The sequence below is a fragment of the Oryzias latipes genome, chromosome 6, assembly GCF_002234675.1.
Source record: "Oryzias latipes chromosome 6, ASM223467v1".
NCBI classification, from domain to species: domain Eukaryota; kingdom Metazoa; phylum Chordata; class Actinopteri; order Beloniformes; family Adrianichthyidae; genus Oryzias; species Oryzias latipes.
The window spans coordinates 25261670-25280841 of record NC_019864.2 but is presented as its reverse complement, the minus strand read 5'-3'; the positions used below and the strand labels follow the sequence as shown (position 1 = coordinate 25280841).

The 19172-nt window shown below is 40.0% G+C and overlaps 1 protein-coding gene across 2 annotated transcripts in view; it reads right to left on the bottom strand.

Annotated features, from left to right (window-relative positions):
• Positions 1-3907: 3907 nt before the first annotated feature.
• lonp2 (lon peptidase 2, peroxisomal) overlaps positions 3908-19172 on the bottom strand; it is a 30649-nt gene continuing 15384 nt past the window's right edge. The window contains exons 6-17 of one of the 2 annotated variants that reach the window (XM_011476358.2): positions 18651-18823; positions 18418-18512; positions 17549-17667; positions 16547-16686; positions 14015-14156; positions 13680-13830; positions 12060-12186; positions 8752-8891; positions 6051-6136; positions 5588-5795; positions 4739-4929; positions 3908-4661 (exon numbers count right to left, since the gene is read on the bottom strand). In XM_011476358.2, the coding sequence (XP_011474660.1) occupies positions 4440-4661; positions 4739-4929; positions 5588-5795; positions 6051-6136; positions 8752-8891; positions 12060-12186; positions 13680-13830; positions 14015-14156; positions 16547-16686; positions 17549-17667; positions 18418-18512; positions 18651-18823 (1794 nt within the window). In that variant the 3' untranslated portion in view covers positions 3908-4439. Of the gene's footprint in view, positions 4662-4738; positions 4930-5587; positions 5796-5881; positions 6137-8751; positions 8892-12059; positions 12187-13679; positions 13831-14014; positions 14157-16546; positions 16687-17548; positions 17668-18417; positions 18513-18650; positions 18824-19172 lie in introns of those variants that run through there. The other variant, XM_020704171.1, reaches the window with a different exon arrangement.

Sequence of the window (19172 nt, the reverse complement as noted above, 5' to 3'; positions counted from 1 at the left end):
TGTAACCCTTGTGCTGTCCTAGGCACTTTAACATCTAGACCCACCAGACGGTGCGCTGAACCTTTTTTCTTCAATGATTTGTGATCTTCACTGGTGTCCATGGATTACATGAAATCTTTCCACCTTTGTCATGGTAGGGAGAACACGTCAATGTAAGGGTGGGGTCATAGGGTAGCACAAGGGGTAGCTGTTTATTTCTCAATAGGAGTCTATGGGATTTGGCTTCTTGGAGCCAGTATTTACTTCCTGTTTAGAACGTGAGGGGGAGGAGTCACTCATACAGTCCATGGAAGTAACACTTCCAACTGATTTCCCAAGGAGAGTCACAGCAGCCATGAGAAGCTGATGGGGGCGTGGCTATTCTGCATCGTTTCTCCTTCTTAAAGTTACATTGATAGAAAATCTCAGTTATAGTAAACAATTAAAAATAATTTATAAAACACTATAGGAATTAAAGTATTTCAGTGTTTACCACGTTTACTTTATTAAAGCAGTGAAAAGAAACAAGGACTTATGTAAGAAACTGCAGTTGAGTGGATTAAAATATTAAACTCACTATTATTGTAATTATTAGAGATTTATGAATCTAGGAGAAACTAAGATTTATTTAAACTTTTAAAATATCTAACCTGCAACAAACTATCATTAAAAGCATAGTATTTGGTGGAATGACCAACATTTTAGTTTCCAAAAATCAAAGTATATTCAAGCTGAACTCATCTTTGGCGCCCTCCTATGGCAGCAGAGGGCCATTGCACATCAAATGAAATTTCCAGTATGCAGAATAGTTATTTGGTTTTCCACCAGGTGTTGCAGTCTGGATTTTTTCTCATGAAAAATAAAATCCAATTTAGCCAAATCAAATCAGTTATTTTATCCAAACCTTTATTTCTAATTCTGCCGTCTAATGAAGAAGAAAAAAGATCTGGTTGAGGTTCTGGCTCCAGCCAGGTGTACCGGGTGTACCCCACCTTAGCCCAACAGTAGCTGGGACAGACACCGTGACCCTAAAAGGGTTTAAAAAAATGGATGGAAAATGACAAATCAAGAAAGCTAACTCTGAGCTTAATCTTAGATGACCCCACCCTTACATTGACGTGTTCTCCCTACCATGACAAAGGTGGATAAAGGTGGAAAGATTTCATGTAATAAATGGACACCAGTGAAGATCACAAATCATTGAAGAAAAAAGGTTCAGAGCAATGTCTAGTGGGTCTAGATGACCCAACACCCAATGTTAAAGTGCCTAGGATAGCACAAGGGTTATCATTATCACGGTAGGGAGAACACGTCAATATAAGGGTGAGATCATAGGATAGCGCAAGGGTTAATCAACAACTTAAAAGTAATGGCTGATTTTGATTATTTAATTTTCAATAAGTTTTAATTTATTGTTACTTTTGAACGTTTCAAGTCCTTTCAGTGAGCATTGTGGACTTTCTTTCTTTAACTGAGGGGTACCAACTATTCTGTCCACCACTGTAAATGCATAATTACGGAGCCCGTGTCCTGACATTAAGATATTAAAATATATATTTTTCCCACAGATTATTATCTCGTTCGCACAAGATACTATTGCGTTCCCTCGAAATGATTAACTCGTTCGAACGCAATAATTAATCCGTTCGAACGCAATAATTATTCATGTCATAAGTCATTCACGCGGATATGCTCTCTGTACGCCGGCAAAAGCCGCTTTCAGCGGTAACTTCCGTGTCTCTGTGACCCACATTCGTTCAAAAAAGGAACATGAAAAACAAGAATGATCACTTTATCACTGTCTCAATGAATATATGAAAAATATCATAAGATTTATACCTAGGCTGCTTTTTCATAAGATAGCTCCTGCTAAGCTACTACTAGCGCCGCCGCAGAGCATTACATTCGAAGGCTATTTATATTAGGCTACATGCTAATTAACTATCCGATCATTTATCCTGTTATTAATTTACGTCATAGATTTACAGCAGATACCTTCACATTTCTGTCTGTGTGTGTCTCATTACATTGCATTGAAGACACGGAGGATGTTTAGAGAACAGATTTATTTATTTCAAAACGCACAAAAGCATCCATCGTATTCAAGTTCATTCACATGATGATGATCTGTGGTACGCCCTCAGTCATCTTGCTGCAAAAGCCGCTTCCTGCCGCTACTTCCGTGTCTCTGTGAGCATTCAATAGGGGTAAAAATAAAAGCAAGAATGGTCGATCTGTTATTGTCTCGATGAAAATCTGAAAAATATCATATTAAGCTGGCTGCTTTGCCTAATGCACTTACCTTTAGCTTGTCAGCTGTAAATCTATGATGTAAATAACAGGATAAATGAGTTGAACTAGTTAGTTAGCATGTAGCCTAATATAAATAGCCTTCGAATGTAAAGCAACTGACTGCTAAAGAGTATGTTAATAAAAGACAAGTCCTGATTATTATTATTCCTATTCGACCCTGAAAAAGCAGCCTAGGTATAAATCTTATGATATTTTTCTTATATTCATTGAGACAGTAATTAATTATTGCGTTCGAACGAGTTAATCATTTCGAAGGAACGCAATAGTATTTCGTGCGAACGAGATATTAATCTGTGGGAACAAGATATATTTTAATATCTTAATGTCAGGACACGGGCTCCGTACATAATACACCGGAGATGTATATAGAAAAATTTTAAAGAATTAGAAAATTAAATTTCCCCCCCAAAATTTCAGGAACAGGACCAGGTCAGAGGTGGACTATGTAATGGTCTAATTATATATTTTATTTATAAATTAATGTAATTTTATGTATTGCAATCATGTATTCAACACATTTACTAGCCTGTAAGCAAAAGACAGAAGACGTAAACAGGTTGAAATGTTGCAACACTTTTTTCTTCCCCTCTGCCCACTCCTTACCAGCAGCGCTTAGCGCCCTCTGGCGTCTAGATGTGCAACAGCACAAAACATTCCCTCTGAATCTACTGAAGGGATAAAAACACAGGAATAAAAAGGACTGTTTTTATTTCATTTATGTAACTTTAAGGTTTTTCCTGTGCTTAACATTAAAAAACCTTAGAAAAAAAAACTGTAGGGTAATAAAGGTCAGGTTTCACAAATTACTGAAGTGAATCACAAGCGCTTCGTGTAAAAATCACTGTCAAAGTGGTTGTACATGAAGCAACACTTTACAAAACAGTCCATCTTGGTTTGATTCTTTTTTTTTCAGAAGCTAATTTTTAAAGAAAATCTGTTTTTATACAAAATGATTTTGAAGGTAATAAAAAGTATCTGGAAAAAGTATGTAAGTAAAACAAAACATTAAGACGCACTCCAATGAAAATGGTGCTTTTACATGTTCTTGTGGCATTTTTTCTGATGATGGACATTTATATAGAAAATAAAGCTCAAAATTGCATTTCTAAGTATTTCTTTACTCAAATTGTTGCGAATAGGAGCAGATGAACAAAAAAAAAAATGCAGTTTGAAAAAGAGATCATTTGTGACGTAAAAAATAGGCTGGTTGGACCACAAGCTCCCTGCTCCGAGCTCTCAGCAACGGCGAGGGGAAGAGGAGGCGGGGTTTTACAGTGCCAATGTTCCTGCCCACAACTTAAGAGGTGATTTTCTACCGAACTAGTGCCGCTCTGCAGAAATTGTGTCCAAGAAAACACAGATTTCTAAATTTTTCCCTAAAAATGGAATAAGCATAATTAAAGGACCACTGGGAATGTTTTTACAATAGATCTAAAAATGACCGGAGTGGGACTTTCAATTATGCTTTAAACACTGTCAATTAAAAACGTTAAAAAAAATAATTTGGTCACAAACAAAACACACAATCCCTCACTCAGTGTGGAGCAAAAGAAAATACACTTCGTCTGTTTATATAAAAAAAGAAGAGCTCAGTTTAACCAAAAGAAGCACTAAAGCCTGAACACATCTGTCATTTATTGCTATCACAGAAGAACACAGGTGTAAATAAGGGTTAATGTGGAAATTAGAAAAAAATCACAACAAACATTCATCAGCCTAAGGCACAAATAAAATGATGGTTGCTATGGATCAGTGACTTTAGAAAGGCTGCCACAGAATCAAACAGGCCTGCAGAAAACCTTAGTCAAACATTTCTATGGTGTCTGAAGTGGCCCTGCTGTGTATGTATACAGCAGATGATGTGAACTTGAACCCCTTTTACTCTTCTCCCTGCTTTTGAGTTCAGGTAACTGAGGTTAGCAGCTAACAAGTCACAGCTGAGAGTGAGAGTGGGCTTCAGTCAAAAGGTGGCACTACTATGATCAGTTTTACTCTGTTATTGTTCAAACTTTCTGTCAGTGAACCACTGACTGTATCTAGAACGACTTTAAGTGATTTTGTTCAACATTATGACGATTTGCATTTGAAATGTCCTTTTTTGCTGATTCTTCTGATCACAGTGAAGCTTGCTAAACTCTTTCTGACTGCTATAGTTTGCTGCTGACATGGGGGCGGGCTTGTGCGCCGGGAAAGCCTCCATCGAACGAGGCGTTCAGCACCTCGTCCAGGTTTCCAGCGGTAACAAAGTCCAGCTGAGCTCGGACGTTAGCCGGAAGCTCCTCCAGGTCCTTCTCGTTCCGCTTCGGGAGGATGACCCGCTTCACACCGGCCCTATGAGCGGCCAGGACTTTGTCCTTGATCCCGCCCACCTGCAGAGAGCAGCCGGTTCCAGTCGGTTCAATCTGTCGCCTGTGGATTTGAAGCTGTGTGGAGTGACGGGACTCACCGGCAGCACCAGCCCCCTCAGGGTGATCTCTCCCGTCATAGCGATGTCTGACCTGACCAAGCGGCCGCTGAACAGCGAGGCCAGACAGGTTACTATGGTAACACCAGCAGAGGGGCCGTCCTTGGTGACAGCTCCAGCAGGGAAGTGGAGGTGGATGTCTGTTCCCTCGAGAGGATCCGGAGCTCCCACCACTTTAACAAACAGCAGACATCAGTTCAACATGCAAAATATGGAGTTCCTCAAGGTTCCAGACCAGGACCTGTTTTATTTTCTAAATGGAAAAACAAAAATATTATTTACCAAATCTACTTTCAACCCTAAAAATTATTCTTGTATTTTTGTAAATCTTTCATTTCTGTCAGAGTCCACAAGAGAGCATTAAGGTAGCAATGTCAGTATCACTACTTTATTTCTCAAAAATCTGCCTACGTGGCCGGTTTGTAAGCTGTATCCATGGAAACCGTTTGTAATCAGCATCTATTGCTCTTAAAATATTGACTTTGGTTATTGTTAGACAAATCCTACCTAGTTGTGTCAATTTAAGACTAAATGCTACTGAGGATACAAACTCAACAGGAAAAAAAAAAAATTGTGGATTTAAATATAGGAATGCAGCTGTTTTCCTTTGGTGAGGTTGAAAAAGTAACAATAAATCTTGTTCATCATACTGCAGGAAGCAGTATGATGAACAAGATTTATGAATAAGAACTGGAAAACTTAAATTAACATAAAGACACAAACATGACAACACATACCTCTCAGCTCTAAAACAAAAGGAAAATATCTGGTTGGCAAGGATTTATATCTTTCCTGTATCTTTTGCAGACGTTGAGTCAGATGTGGACCTACTGTTGGTGAGCTGGTAGGTCTTAGCGTTCGCTCGGAGCCAGCTGATGGCCAAATGGGCCGACTCTTTCATGACGTCTCCCAGCTGACCCGTCAGAGTCAGCTGACCTTCTCCTTCCATCCGACTGGCCTCCACGAACATGATCTCCCCGCCGAGGGGCGTCCAGGCCAAACCCAGCGCCACGCCCGGCAAAGTGAGCCGCTCAGACACCTGCAGGAAACATCTGTGAAACTCCAGCTGATGTCAGATTTTAAAAAGGCCATACGTCAAAAGAAAACAGATCTGCTGCGTTTCACCTCAAGTTTCAACTTCATGATGAGCAGCTGTACATCTCACACGCCGCTGCTGTTCGCAGACTCTCCCAGCTCCACAGGGTTTCACAATAAAAGTCAGAAATGTGCTCCATCCAGCAGATCTTTCAGTAGTTGCTGGTTGATTTAGAGCCGAGTCATCTTTGCTGCTTACCTCCAGTTCAAAAAGAGGAGGTCCGAGGATGTCCTTCAGGGCCATCTGATCAATCACTATGGGCATCTCTGGTGGAGCTGCCTTATCTGGAAACATCAGAACATCTAATATTATGTCAAATAAAAACAGATAAAGAAAAAATAGATGATTTAGCTCAATCCTGAGCTCCTGTAGGGCTTTTGCCGAAGTTCAATGTTGTTTAGCATCTGAAAAGGATAAGAATCGAAAAGAAACATTTAAAAAGAAGTGTATAAACTTTTTCTCCTTAAACCGTTTCATATGTTTAACCTTCTGTTTCAGTAAGTCTGCTTTCCTTTTTTTGTTTTTGTCTGAAATACCTACATCTGCTGGAGCTTTTTCAGTATTTACGGGCAAAAATAAGATATTTTGTGGGCTGTAATAAACTGCAATAAGCATTTAATAGGAACCTTACGGAAAGAGAACAGTTTCAACAGTTCGAAAAGATAAAAGAAAAAACAAACTAATCCATAACATGAGTTGCCTGTTTCACTGTTGCTCACACAAACTATTGTAAAGCGCTTTTTTTTGCTCGACTGTAAAACATTAGGCAGATTTTTGGTTAAATTTGCGGAAACTTGGTTTCACAAGAGCGTCGAAAATTCACAGGATTTGATTTTATTAAGTTTAAAAAAAGGGACAAATCCTTCCCAGAGAGTTTAAAGTCTGCCTTTACCTATAATCCTGTTTTTCTTGTTGCCATAATCCTGTTTAAAGGAGATATTTTGAACGGGAACTTCACAAAGTGTTGAAAACTAAGATGTAAACTCAGTGAAGGGAAATCTTAATTTGTGGGCTCTGTTCCACCGAACTTTTAGCCTCCTGATGAGAAATGGACCTCAGGGTCAATATATAATACAGTGGGGTAAAAAAGTATTTAGTCAGCCACTATTTGTGAAAGGTCCTTACTTAAAAAGATGAGAGGGAAGCCTGTCATTTTCATCATAGGTTTAACTCAACTATTAGAGACAAAATGAGAAAAAATAAAGTGGGGAATTACCGTCGACAATCACAGCATACCGGTGGTGTGTGTGATCATCCTTCAGGCACTTACCTGTTACCTACACACCTTGTGCGTTCAGCATTTGTACATGGTCAGAAAGGGGCCAGGACTCTGACCTTTCCAGTGACTAGAGTGTGGCGTGACACCACGTACAACAGCATCACCTGTACGTCATAAGTGCGTGTAACTTACATTATCCGTACAGATACTTCCCAATACACTTACCAAACGTACAACAATGGTATGTTCCAATTATATGACATCCCTTGAGGTGGTCGCACGAGCGCCGAGGGGACTGCAAGACACACCTGTACTTCTCTTAAGATGCAGCCGCTCCTCTCTATGACCTTCTCTTCTGTGCTGCTGCTGCTCACCTGGCGGGTGAGGCCAATGATCTGGGCAGGAGGCTGAGGAGCATTTGGAGCTGCGCTGGTTGGTTTGATTCTCTTTTTCCTCAACAGTTTCACACTGCTGGCTTTTGTTGTTTTAGTTTGGCGTGGCCCTTGGTAGTCCTTCTTCGCGGGTTTTGTTTCTTTTCAATAGTTAGACTTTGTCATACAGCCTTAGCGGGGAGCTGCTGACTCAAACGATCAATGTGGCGGGGTCAGCGTTCTCCCTGACTTATTTTAGGTTTGGCCAAGGATCGAATCCCTTTGTTTCGTCTTTTTGTTTGAACCAGCACGGTAATTCCTTTTTGATTCACAGGACACGGTTTATTTTTCTTCAAAAAACACTGTTCCTCATCTTCCACTGTCTAGTTTTCATGTTTGTGTTTCCCCTGGACTTGAGACAAGTTCGCCTGACGGGGCTGTAACACCCTCTACGGGCCAGAACGACACAAAAAGATGTTTTTGGTTTTTTTAAAGGTTATTTTTAAACTTAATTTAGTTGTTTCCGCAGGCCTGAGTGTATATTTTGTCTGTATTTTATTGTGTGTTCTGATTTTACTGATTTTTTTTTCTCTGAGTTCCACCTGCAGGGGAAGTTCCTTCTGGAAAAATAAAGTAACTTTAATTTTGATCTGACTGATTTTAATGTGAACAAAAAGTTCTTTAGATGTAATCTATAAATTCTCAGGAATTCCTTATTTCCTATTTAAATGATTTTATTATTCGATTGTGTTTTTTTCTCAGCATAACCCTGCAGTTCTCATGAACAGAGGTGGAGGGGGGCCTCCTTGTAAAGCTTGTTCATCCAGGAGGGTTTTGTTAAGAGATTCTGCATTGTTGTGTTTTAAAGCTTTGCTCCAACATCACACGGCATTTCCCGCCATAGTTTCCTCGTGTCAATCAAAGATTTGGCAGAGAGAACACGACAGCATCTGAATTTGGATCACTGTGTGGCATAATTTAGCACGTCCTGTAATCCCATAACATTTATTGCTTGGAAATTAAAAAGAGAAAAAAAACGGATCAGTCAAACACGATTAAGAGAAAAAGATAAACAAGCAGAGATTCTAAACATTCAAAAACCACGCCTTTATCGACTAAAAGCAAGCTGCTACCCAACTAACGAGCTGTTTAGCTTCAATTATCAAATTAAAAACCTGAACTAAAGTGCCGCTCATCAGTGTGTCTACACAATGAGGAGTTGAGGTTCTGGTCTCCTTATCAGATCTCCTCTCCAAAGCTCACTGAACCCAACTTTGGTCAAATCTTTGAGGAGTTTGTTGTCTCTCACCTTCTTGCTGTGGCGAGGTCTCCAAGGAAGAGGCGTCCGTCTCTGGGAGCCTGTGACCTTCGGCGACCTTCACAGCCACAGCTCGGCAGATCGCCCCGATCTTCCTCTCCAGAGAGCGAACTCCGGCCTCGCGGGTGTATCTACAGAGTCAGAGGTGACACTCCAGTGAAAGAAAAATACAGTTTCACCTTTTGGTGGTTTCCAAAGTCCATGCTGGAGCTGGAGATGTTTTGATCGCCATGGAAACATGGGAAAGATTCAATCTGTCTACAGCAGGGGTGGGCAATTCCAGGCCTCGAGGGCCGGTGTGTCTGCATGATTTCCAGATAGTCTTGCCCCACTCATGGCTGATTACCTGGTTCAGGTGTGTCCAGCCAATTAGAACATGCCAGAGCAGGGTATGCTGGAAAACATGCAGGAATGCGGCCCTCAGTGCCCACCTCTGGTCTACAGTAAATTGCTTTATAGCTTTTAAGTCCTTTTTTTTTTTTTTTTTACAAAATGCTTAAATTAATCTTTAAGTTAAAAGTTGAAATTCAGAGTAAACCTGGAACAAAGCTTTATCAAATCAATCGTTTCTCTTTTTTTTTTTTTCTTTTTGAGTTGTGCATCAAGCAGAACAGATGATAGGAAAATGTGAAACCATTTCCTTGTACCATTAAGTTAGAATAAATAGATATAAACACCCCTAAACCCCAAAAAATAGAGTTGACAGGAAGTGGTCAAGAACTCCCGGACCGTGGTGGACCAGTACCGGTCTGTAGGACAGTGGGTACCGGGCCTTCGAGAAACAAAAACACCACCTGAATTTTTTCCATTTTTATATAAATTCTGAGTTTTATTTTGGAAAATTGTTGAATTTTTTTTTTACCACAACATCCAATTTGTTCTTGACGCACGTCACATTTCAAAAATACGTCCGCCACTTAACTGAAACCCCCAAGCTAGTGAACTAAAAACAAAAGTTAACAAAAACAAACATATGTCGAAAGTCAGTGAGGAAACAGAAGAGCTCATGATTTCAAAATAAAACAAAGCTGTATTTAAGACAAAGCAAGGAATCTTTACTTCAAATATGCATTTATTACAACAATTAGACCAGACTAATAATGCTTAAGACTCAGCAACGGGCTCTCTAATGTTACGAGGGTGCTGCTAATAAAGTTTTTCAAACAGAGGATTCACGTTTATTATAAGTGTAAACAACCAACCTGTGATCCTTTTTTAAATGCATTTATCAGTTGAACCTTAAAACTCAGACGAGGCTGAAGTTGGCATCTGACTTTTTTTTTTTTGGCTTCTCCTTTGACAGTTATGGGTTAATGGGAAGTTTATCATCCTTTAAGTCGGTTAAAATGTTGTTTGACATTAAAATGGTCCTGAAAAAGGTTGAGGACTACTGGTCAAGAGGAGGACCTTGCTTTAAAACATAAATACACACAATGAAGATTAGATGTAAGTGATGAATCTGTAACAATCTGAACCAATTTTCAACAGGAACATGTGTGATAGAAAAATAAAATACAGACTTAAACTATATGGGACAGACACTCTTGATTGATGATTAGATTAGGGTACACAAGAAAAACATAATCAACCAAAATTGATGCCTGAGCGACAGGACAGAGCAATACTACACTTCTGCATTCAAAATAAATGCAGGGAAGACTTAAAATTAAAAATTTGGACTATAAGAGTAAAAAAACGTTTAAGGTTCCTTTAAGTCTGTCTTATAAGGTTTGCATTAAATTAATGCTGACATTTCTGCACCCCCCCCCCCCCCCCTGAGTGTGTGTTATGCTTTGTGTATTTTGTGGCAAAGGACCTTGAGTCTGTAATAAAGTTTATTATTATAATTATTATTTTCCAGTCTTCTAATGTTCATCAGAGCCGCGTTTGTCTTGGCAGTTGGTTTTATGTGCAGAATATGCATTATAAATAAAGGTTTGATAACAGTTGTCTTGCTTTTATCCTTTTGTTTCTTGTATTCAACCTGGAATTTGGGATTAGGGGGGTTTCAGGGAATAGGTGGGTGAAGGTTTGAAAAGTGAAATGGTTTTATTGCTTTCCACATCAACACACAAGAAAATTAACTTAAATTCAATTTTTCAATAAAAAAATTGTTTTTTGTCACTTCCTAAGAAAAATGCTAACATTTTGTCAGGTGAAAATCTTATTTTTAATCTAATTTTGTTTGGCCTAAGTATGTGGGGGCTTGTTACACATCTGCTTTAATCTCACACACTAATAGTTATTTTAAACAGAATTTGTCACCCTTAATGAGATAGCTATGCATTTTTAACTTTCTTACCGCATAAGTCAACTAATACAAGCCGGCCTTTTAGTTTGCTTTAGGCATAAACACATCTGCACAAAAGTAACGATCCCGTTTCGACTGTTTGAACCATCATAAATCCGTGTTTCAGGAACTCATCCGGCTCGTTTTGTTTGATCTTCTTCTAGTTTTGTGTTTTCAGTGCTGCCTCTGTCTAAACAACAGGAGGTCATCTTTATCGTATTTACTTTCTTAAACCAAGATTGTTTCATTCCAAAATTTCATTAAGAATAATATTGTTATTATTACTCTACGAACTCAGAGTTCTGAGTTTAAGTGAATTACATATATTGTTTTGAAACATGAGTTTTACTTTGTCTCTTTCCTTACAGAACACAGATGATCCAAATAATGACACATGAGATGCATTTATCAGAACGCTGCCTTTGTGTATTGAATCACCAATTGAAAACTAACTGTAATCAAATGTTGGCCACAATAGTCTGAAGAACATACAGTTCCATAGCAATGGCGAGTACTCATGAGAGCGCGGTACATGTGGATTCGGCGTAATTAGGACCTTCTTGTCAAATATTTCCCCTGCAGTTGGAACTGACGGTGGGGTCTCCCATTGAACCGATGCACCCGGGGGATTTTTCTAAGAAAGCACAAGCTAAAACACTATATTTCTGGCATGTCCTAGGTGCTAAAAGTTCAGAGAACCATCATCAACTTGCACCTTCTGATGCATTTCAGATGAAGACTGGTTTGAATCAAAATAAACAACTGCTGCCGTTGCATTTAGGATGTAACCGGAATGATGAATGCTTGAGTTGTGAAAAGTTTGCAGAAGAGAAATGGGTTTAGTGGGAGAGAGTGAAGAAGAAAAGCCCAGAATGTGAGCTAAAAAACACAAAGCAGGCTTGGAGCGAAAAGGTCTGATAAGCTGAACAGGACTGCCCTCACGGCTCCGACAGCGATGCTCGCTCAGACGTGACACGGAGCGCTCAGCCTGATTTCTGCATGTGTGTACCTGCAGATTATATCCTGAGTGCTCTCCTGAGGAATATGCAGCTGCTGGGGTGTTAATCCGTGCTGCTCCAGCTGGTTTGGGATCAGGTGACGGTGAGCTATCTCCACCTTCTCTTCCTGGGTGTATCCTGGGGGAAAAAAAAATGTTTTCCAACGAACATGGACGAACACGCGAGGATATCTTGAAACCAAATGGTGACTTATTCACAAAAACAGAAAAAGAAGGTCTTTTTTTCTGCTTTTTGTTTGAAGATTTCTGACAAGGTTTTGTAAAATTCAGCACAAGTTTCTTTTTTGTAATTATTTATACTTTGGCTAAATTTAAAATTTGCTGCTGCCACAAATTTTCCAGAGCATTAAAAAAAACACTTTTTAAAAACCATTTAAACCCAATTTTCTATCCTTTTAGGAGTATTATAATGTTCATTCCTAGCGAAAAGAAACCCAAAAGCGGTATTTTGTTCCTTTTATTTGCACAATATGCACATCCATCTTTGCAAAAGTTTGGATGTTTGTTTGTTTTCATGGGCGAAACGCAGACACGCTGCCGAGGGAGACTCTAAGTTGACGTCATGAAACGCGCGGCGCCCACACGGAACGAAAGGCGGAGCCTCAGGGATCGAGTCGTCTTTCTTTGGGGTTGGAAAAAAAATACTATTAAATAAAAAATGTGTTCTTTGTGTTGTGCCAAGGGGAATATATTATCACATACATGGAAATCGTTTAGTATAAAAGGTTTAAGAATAGCATGATAAAGGCCTTTTAATGTTTGTCTTTTATTATTGTAAATCTGCAGGCTGAGGAAGGAAGACTTTTTAACTTCTCCAATGTATAAAGTCAGATTTTATAACAAAAATTCCTCCTTTAAAATTTTAAGTGTCTTTTTGAGGCCTTCAGACATGCTACCACACAGCAAAAAGCATTAAAGCTGAGCATGTCCAAAGTGTGGCCAGTGGGCCAAATGGAGCGCAAAAACATATTTGGAGTAGTCCAACAACAGGAGTTATATTAGTTGGAGTTTGGACTACATGCATCTAAAAAAGCTATTTAATACTCTACTAGAACTGAAAAGTTCCACTCTACAACATCCCTTTCGTAGAGTGGCGGTCATATGGAGAAGGCATGTTGAAAACAAAAATTGGATTTTGTAAGTTTAATGTTGAAGCTAAATGTTACGTTTATAGACTAATATGTTTAGAGATTATCTGTTTAGAGACTTCAAATGTTGCATCATTTTTTTCTATTTATGGCACAAAGTGTTTGCCGCTGTTTTGCCTGCTTTTGACCTTTCACTCGTTGGCCACTGATTTTTGGAAATAACCTGTGACCCTAAACAGCATTCAAAGTGAGTTTCAGCCTTTGGGCAGCAGAACTGAATGATGTGAAATTTATTCCCAGCATTGGAACCCAGTAAAAGGCCCACTCAGAAACCATTGGAAAGGTTTTACCTCAACGCCTGAATTTGGGCGTCAAGCATGGAAGCATTAGGTCCCATTTTTAGAGTTTCAAACCCACAACCCACACGCTGGACATGTCACAACCAGGCTAGAAGATAGAAGGTATTTAAATTGACCTGAGCAGAATTTGAAGCAGCGTCTCTGACATGAGAAACGTCTCTCACCTGGAACCTGCAGGACCTCCATCCTGTCCAGCAATGCAGGGGGAATGGTTGCCGTGGTGTTTGCGGTGGCAATGAAGAGCACTTGGGACAGGTCAAAGGCAACATTCAGATAATGATCTGTGAAGCTGTGGTTCTGCTCTGGGTCCAGAACCTAAAGTTGTTCAGAAAGTTAAATAAACTGGGGAGCATATCTCAGTTTGTCAGACAAAGTTGATTGACAAAAAAAAAATTTATAAAAACTAAGGTGAAAAGGTTAAGGTGGCAATAAACAAACAATTGGGGTTCTTTGAAATTAAAATTGATAAAGACATTTCCAAAAGTAATCTGTGCTGCACCTCTAGCAGTGCAGCTGCAGGATCTCCCTGCAGGCTTTTCCCCAGTTTGTCCACTTCGTCCAGAAGAAAAACGGGATTATTGACTCCAACTGTCTTCAAACCGTTGATAATCCGGCCCGGCATGCTGCCCACATATGTTCGCCTGGAAATGTGACAGCAGTTTCAAACACAGACCAACTGAATCTTTAAACATCTTTTCAAGCAAAAAAGTAAAAAAAAAAAAAAAATATGTAAAAAAATAAATATCTGAATGTCTTGTAGAGTGCTGTCAGAACACAGAAACTGAGTACTTTTAGGATTAAAAATAAACACATAAAAGAAAATAGAAAAAGCCCAGGTGCTCTTATCTGTCTCTCTGGCACTTGTGTTGCTGGTATGTCGAACTCATGCCCTCATCTGCTTCTAATATCCTCTGTGTTTAGTTTATTTAAATAAAAGTCATCCCTGTAATGTGAGATGAACTGCCCTGCTCATTACTATGGACAGGTGTGCAGCAGGGCACCCGGTTCATACGGATTACAGAGATATCACCACATTACACTTCAAATCCCAGATCATCACGACTTTGTGAATGATAAATCAATAGTTCTATGGGGGAAGTGAGCGAATGAAGTCATCGCCACGGTTCTCCCAGCGGATCCTGCCGGTCTTCAGCCGTCCAGCAGATGCCCTCTTTCTTTTATCTCTCCCTCCGGACCTGCTCCTTTCTGCTGGTCTGTTTTTGAGTCGTCTTTCACGCAGAGACAAACACCAGAGTTTTGACTCTCATAAAACCCATATTTATGTCAAAGGATTTCAACATGACTTCACCTGCAGAAAAACTAAAAAGACTTGTCAGGGGGAAACTAAATCTACATCCCTGAAGGAGAATGTCTAATGTGAGCTGAATGGATGGGCTGTTAAATGAAGAAATGCTTTTAGAAACCCAAATCTGTCGTAGCTTAAAACAAACTTGTTCAATTCGGTCTAAATCAAAGAGATGCCGTTTCATGGAAAAGATCATTATTGTAAGCGATCGACCTCCTTTTATTTCTTTATTTATTTGTTCAAAAGGAATGTTTCATCAATTCCCTCCTCTGAAAACAGATGTTCTTCAGAAACAAACACCCACCTTCAGCTGGGTCTTTGCAAAGATGAGGTATCCTCAAATTCTTCTGTCCAAGAAATTTCGACGTGATCCCAACACAAAGTCCGGACGACAAAACGTTCTATCGTTATTTATTTATTTTGTAATGTCTGATAATGTGTTTTCGATCAGAAATGAAAAGACTTCACAGAAGAAGCCGTCCGGCACAAAGCCTCATGTCTCAAAGGGCATTATGGGGCTTTTACTTGGTGTGCTGCCATGTTGATGGTGTTCAGCAGATCCTCAGGTAAACCTTTAATCTCTCGTCAACATTCTCAGTCGAGGTCTGTGAACACTGTATACTGTGTTGGCAAAGAACCCCTTCCCGAGGCTTTGAATGGTTCACCAGAAGTTTTTTTCTTTTCTTTTTTTTCTTGAGGCCCATCGTTGGTCTTTCCCGCCAAACTCTTCCCAGACCCAAATTATTGCTTGCTCTGCATGCTGCATGGACTGCAGATGACGTCGGCCGCCTCAGGAGTCTCACAAGACAGCCAGGCTCAACCAGACTCCTTCATTTCGATGGCATCTTTTACTGTTGGTGACCACCGCCAATGGCAGCAAAGACCTCGCAGCCACAACACTGCGCAGCTGGTCCATTCACAGCCAATGTCTCCATTCTCCCTCATTACCTGATCAAAGCTGTCCTGGATGTGAAAGCTGAGGACCTTTCTTTCTGTGGGTTCAGCCTAACGCTCCCAACAGACTTTCGTGGTTCTTCTGGGCCTGCAGAGCCTGACAGGCCTCTATCTCTGCCAGTGATCTATATCACCACAAGGTGGTGATCGGTTGAAGTTCCAACCATCTCTTCGTCCAATACACACGTCCAAAGGTCAAACGACACAAAGTTTATCTTTGACTACCTGCATAGCGTATCCTGGTGCCACGTGCACTGATGGACACCCTTGTGTTTGAACACAAGGTTTGTAACTGACAAAGTGTGACTGTAAATAAGTCCAATGACAAAGCATCACTCAGGTTCAGAGCAGAGAGAATTCATTCTTTCTTATCACGTCGTATCACTGCCACTGCCCCATACAGAGCAAAGTCTCAATGTAGTTCCCAGTTAGAGTTCTTTCTAATTCCCCCTTCTACTGACTCTAAAAGGCGGGGTTTTCTGTTCTTAGACCTGCAGACACAAACCACAGTAAAACACCTGACCCCGAACCGGAGGCGCAGGACGTGATGGCTTAGATGGGGGCTATGAACAAACCCACATCAGCTGACTCTCCTCACAAGTCCAGAGTCGGAAAAGTTGGGCGTCAGAGCTCAAAGTGCATGTGGAAGTGAACCTGACATTCTCCAGTCAGTACCGCTCAGCCTCCAGGACAAGCCCAGGCTTTCAGGTGACATTCCATGTCCCACAAAGTGGACAAGTAAGACAGGAACTGCACAGTGTTGACCTCTACCTGTGTCCTCGGATGTCAGACTGGTCGCAGACACCTCCTAAAGCAATGCGGTGAAACTCCCTGCCCAGAGTTTTAGCGATGGAGCGCCCCACACTCGTCTTACCGACTCCTGGAGGCCCGACGAAGCAAAGAATGGGGCCCTGCGGTCACAGAGAGACAGGTTGAAGCCTGAAGTATTAAACCCTGATTTTTTATAGCACATTTGATAGTTTATCAAAGCAGAAATAAAGGATAAAATGACAAAAACAGTGTGAGCAGGAATCTAGAAAATCTTGGTAAATCAAGAACATGAAGGATTAGCAGGACTGCTGTCCATCAAGTCTCCAAAGAAAAAATACTCCAACTGCAAGGATCATAAAGTCAAGACAGTAAATGCCACAAAAATGTTGGGTAAGAAAATCTGATGGTACAGCTCAAAAAAACGAAAAATATAGCCAATTTTATAAAATCTTAGTCTAGATTGTAAATTAAAAGACAAAGAATAAAACCCTGTCCTCTTCTGTAAAATCTGAATCTTAAGAAAGTAAAAAGATTTGTTTCAACAAAATTACCGGCTTGGAAAAAAAATTAATCTCATCAAGAAAGTTTTTCAATAACAAAAATGTCTTAGGGAATAAAACGTTCTTTCGTAAAAAAAATAAAAATAAATCTTGTTTAGAAGACCTTTCTTACCCCAATGGCAACATTTTTGTGCTTTTAAGAATGTTTGACTTTTTCCTAGGGGTTTGTTTTTAAAGTGAAAATTGTGTGCATATTATCAAACTTTAAAAAAAAAAAAGTTACATCTCATAACTGTCCAGAAAAAAGCTGCACTGAGACACTAAAAGGTTTTTTTTTCTTTTTACAGCTGGGCTATTCAGGAAATCTAAGTCTTCATAATTTACAGAAGAAAAAAAACCTTTCTGATTTTGTTTTTGAACATTTTTAATGATTGGTCTGAATAATGAGTCTTCAACCCCCAAAACAAAGAAAAATGAAGAGTGGGTGTCCGTGGATCCTCACCTTCAGTGAAGTCTTCAGCTGTCTGACAGCCAGGTACTCCAGCACTCGCCTCTTCAGCTTCTCCATGGCATAGTGGTCGTTGTCCAGCAGGACGCGAGCGGCACGGATGTCCAAGCAGTCTGAGCGCCGGACGAGGTGAATGGTGCAGAAGAAGAAGAAAGACTTATGTCAGTGATTTCCAGGAATAAAAAAAAAAGGATAACAACAGAGAATGATGGAAAACCGTTTTGTTCTGTGCAGCTTTAGAGGTTGGTAGTTAAGAATCGCAGCTATCAGAATCCTTTTGCAGGTTTAAAGATAAAATCCTGCAGATATTTTCATTTTTTAAAGGGTGAATCCCCTGCTTTTAGAGGTGGGGCCAAGAAATGACCTGTGGGATTCACAATTGAGGATTTTTTCTTCACCGAGTTTGTGAATGAGAGAAGATGAGGAGTCAGAAAAACAAGCTAACAGAACATTTTCATCACTAATTCTGTATGACAGAACAGCAAAATAAAATAAAAAGCATTTTAGGCATTTTTCCATGGACATCTGCTCTTAAACAACTGCAACAGATAACATTTCACTGGAACGTTTTTCTGAAGTTAAAGGCTTTACATGACTTAGCTTTGCATTGACTGTAAGCATTACCGGCATGCTTGCTTTTTAGCTTTTAAAGTACCAGTTATTGAGAGAGAACTCCACATTGTCTGTCTTCTTTATATATTTTCCGAAGAAAAAGGCTGTCAGATTCACGGATTCCTGATCCATTAATGTCACATGTTAGCATTGCTCCTGTTTACTGGGATTTAGATCTTTTATCTCCAGATATTCTGAGCCAAAAGTCTTTGAGGTTCATAGAGGCAGAAGCAGCTGAAAGCTTCATCAACCTTTTGTGCTTCTGCTCCAAGGCAGCTCCACCATCAGATCCAGGTAGTTCCTGGTTAAGGCGTACTCAGGCATGGACTGAGGCATCTTCTTCAGTCTGGGAGCAGATGAGATGTTCCCATTATGTCACAAGCAGGTTTTGAGAGAAGAGGTCAAAATAAATGTGCAACAAGAAACTCATTTTAAGCCAGAATAACTTCTGTGCAAAATGTTGGACAGACTTCTTCTAGTTTACCTCTTGAGTTCTTTGAGACTAACTTTGAGCGCAGCTTCAGGCATGTTAGCTCCATGAACCTTCTTCTCCAGGGAGGCTGTATCATCACCATCATCATCACTATCTTCATCCCGATCCAGACTGAACTGTCGCCCTGGAAACGGGCCACCTTTGCTATTGCGCATGGACAAAACCTGAGCATCAGAGATTGGAGACGTTGTATTAAAATGCTGCCGCTGTTCAAATCCAAATTTATAGATTTAATGAATTAATATCAATGCTAACACCAGGAAAAACAATGCAGAACTTTCATGTTTCAGTCCCAAGTCTGGAAAATTGAGAATCATACTGCAAACTAAATCACCTCCCAAACTAAGGATTTGCTGTGGTGTGACCTTCAAATGCAGCAACCAAGACCCACAGGAGAATTTTCTAATAAATGAATTATGGGTCTGTCAAAAAAGATTTGATTATTTATCAAAAATTGATCTTTTTCAAGCTGCTGCCAGTTTGACGGACAATTTTCCCCTTGGTTTTGTGCAC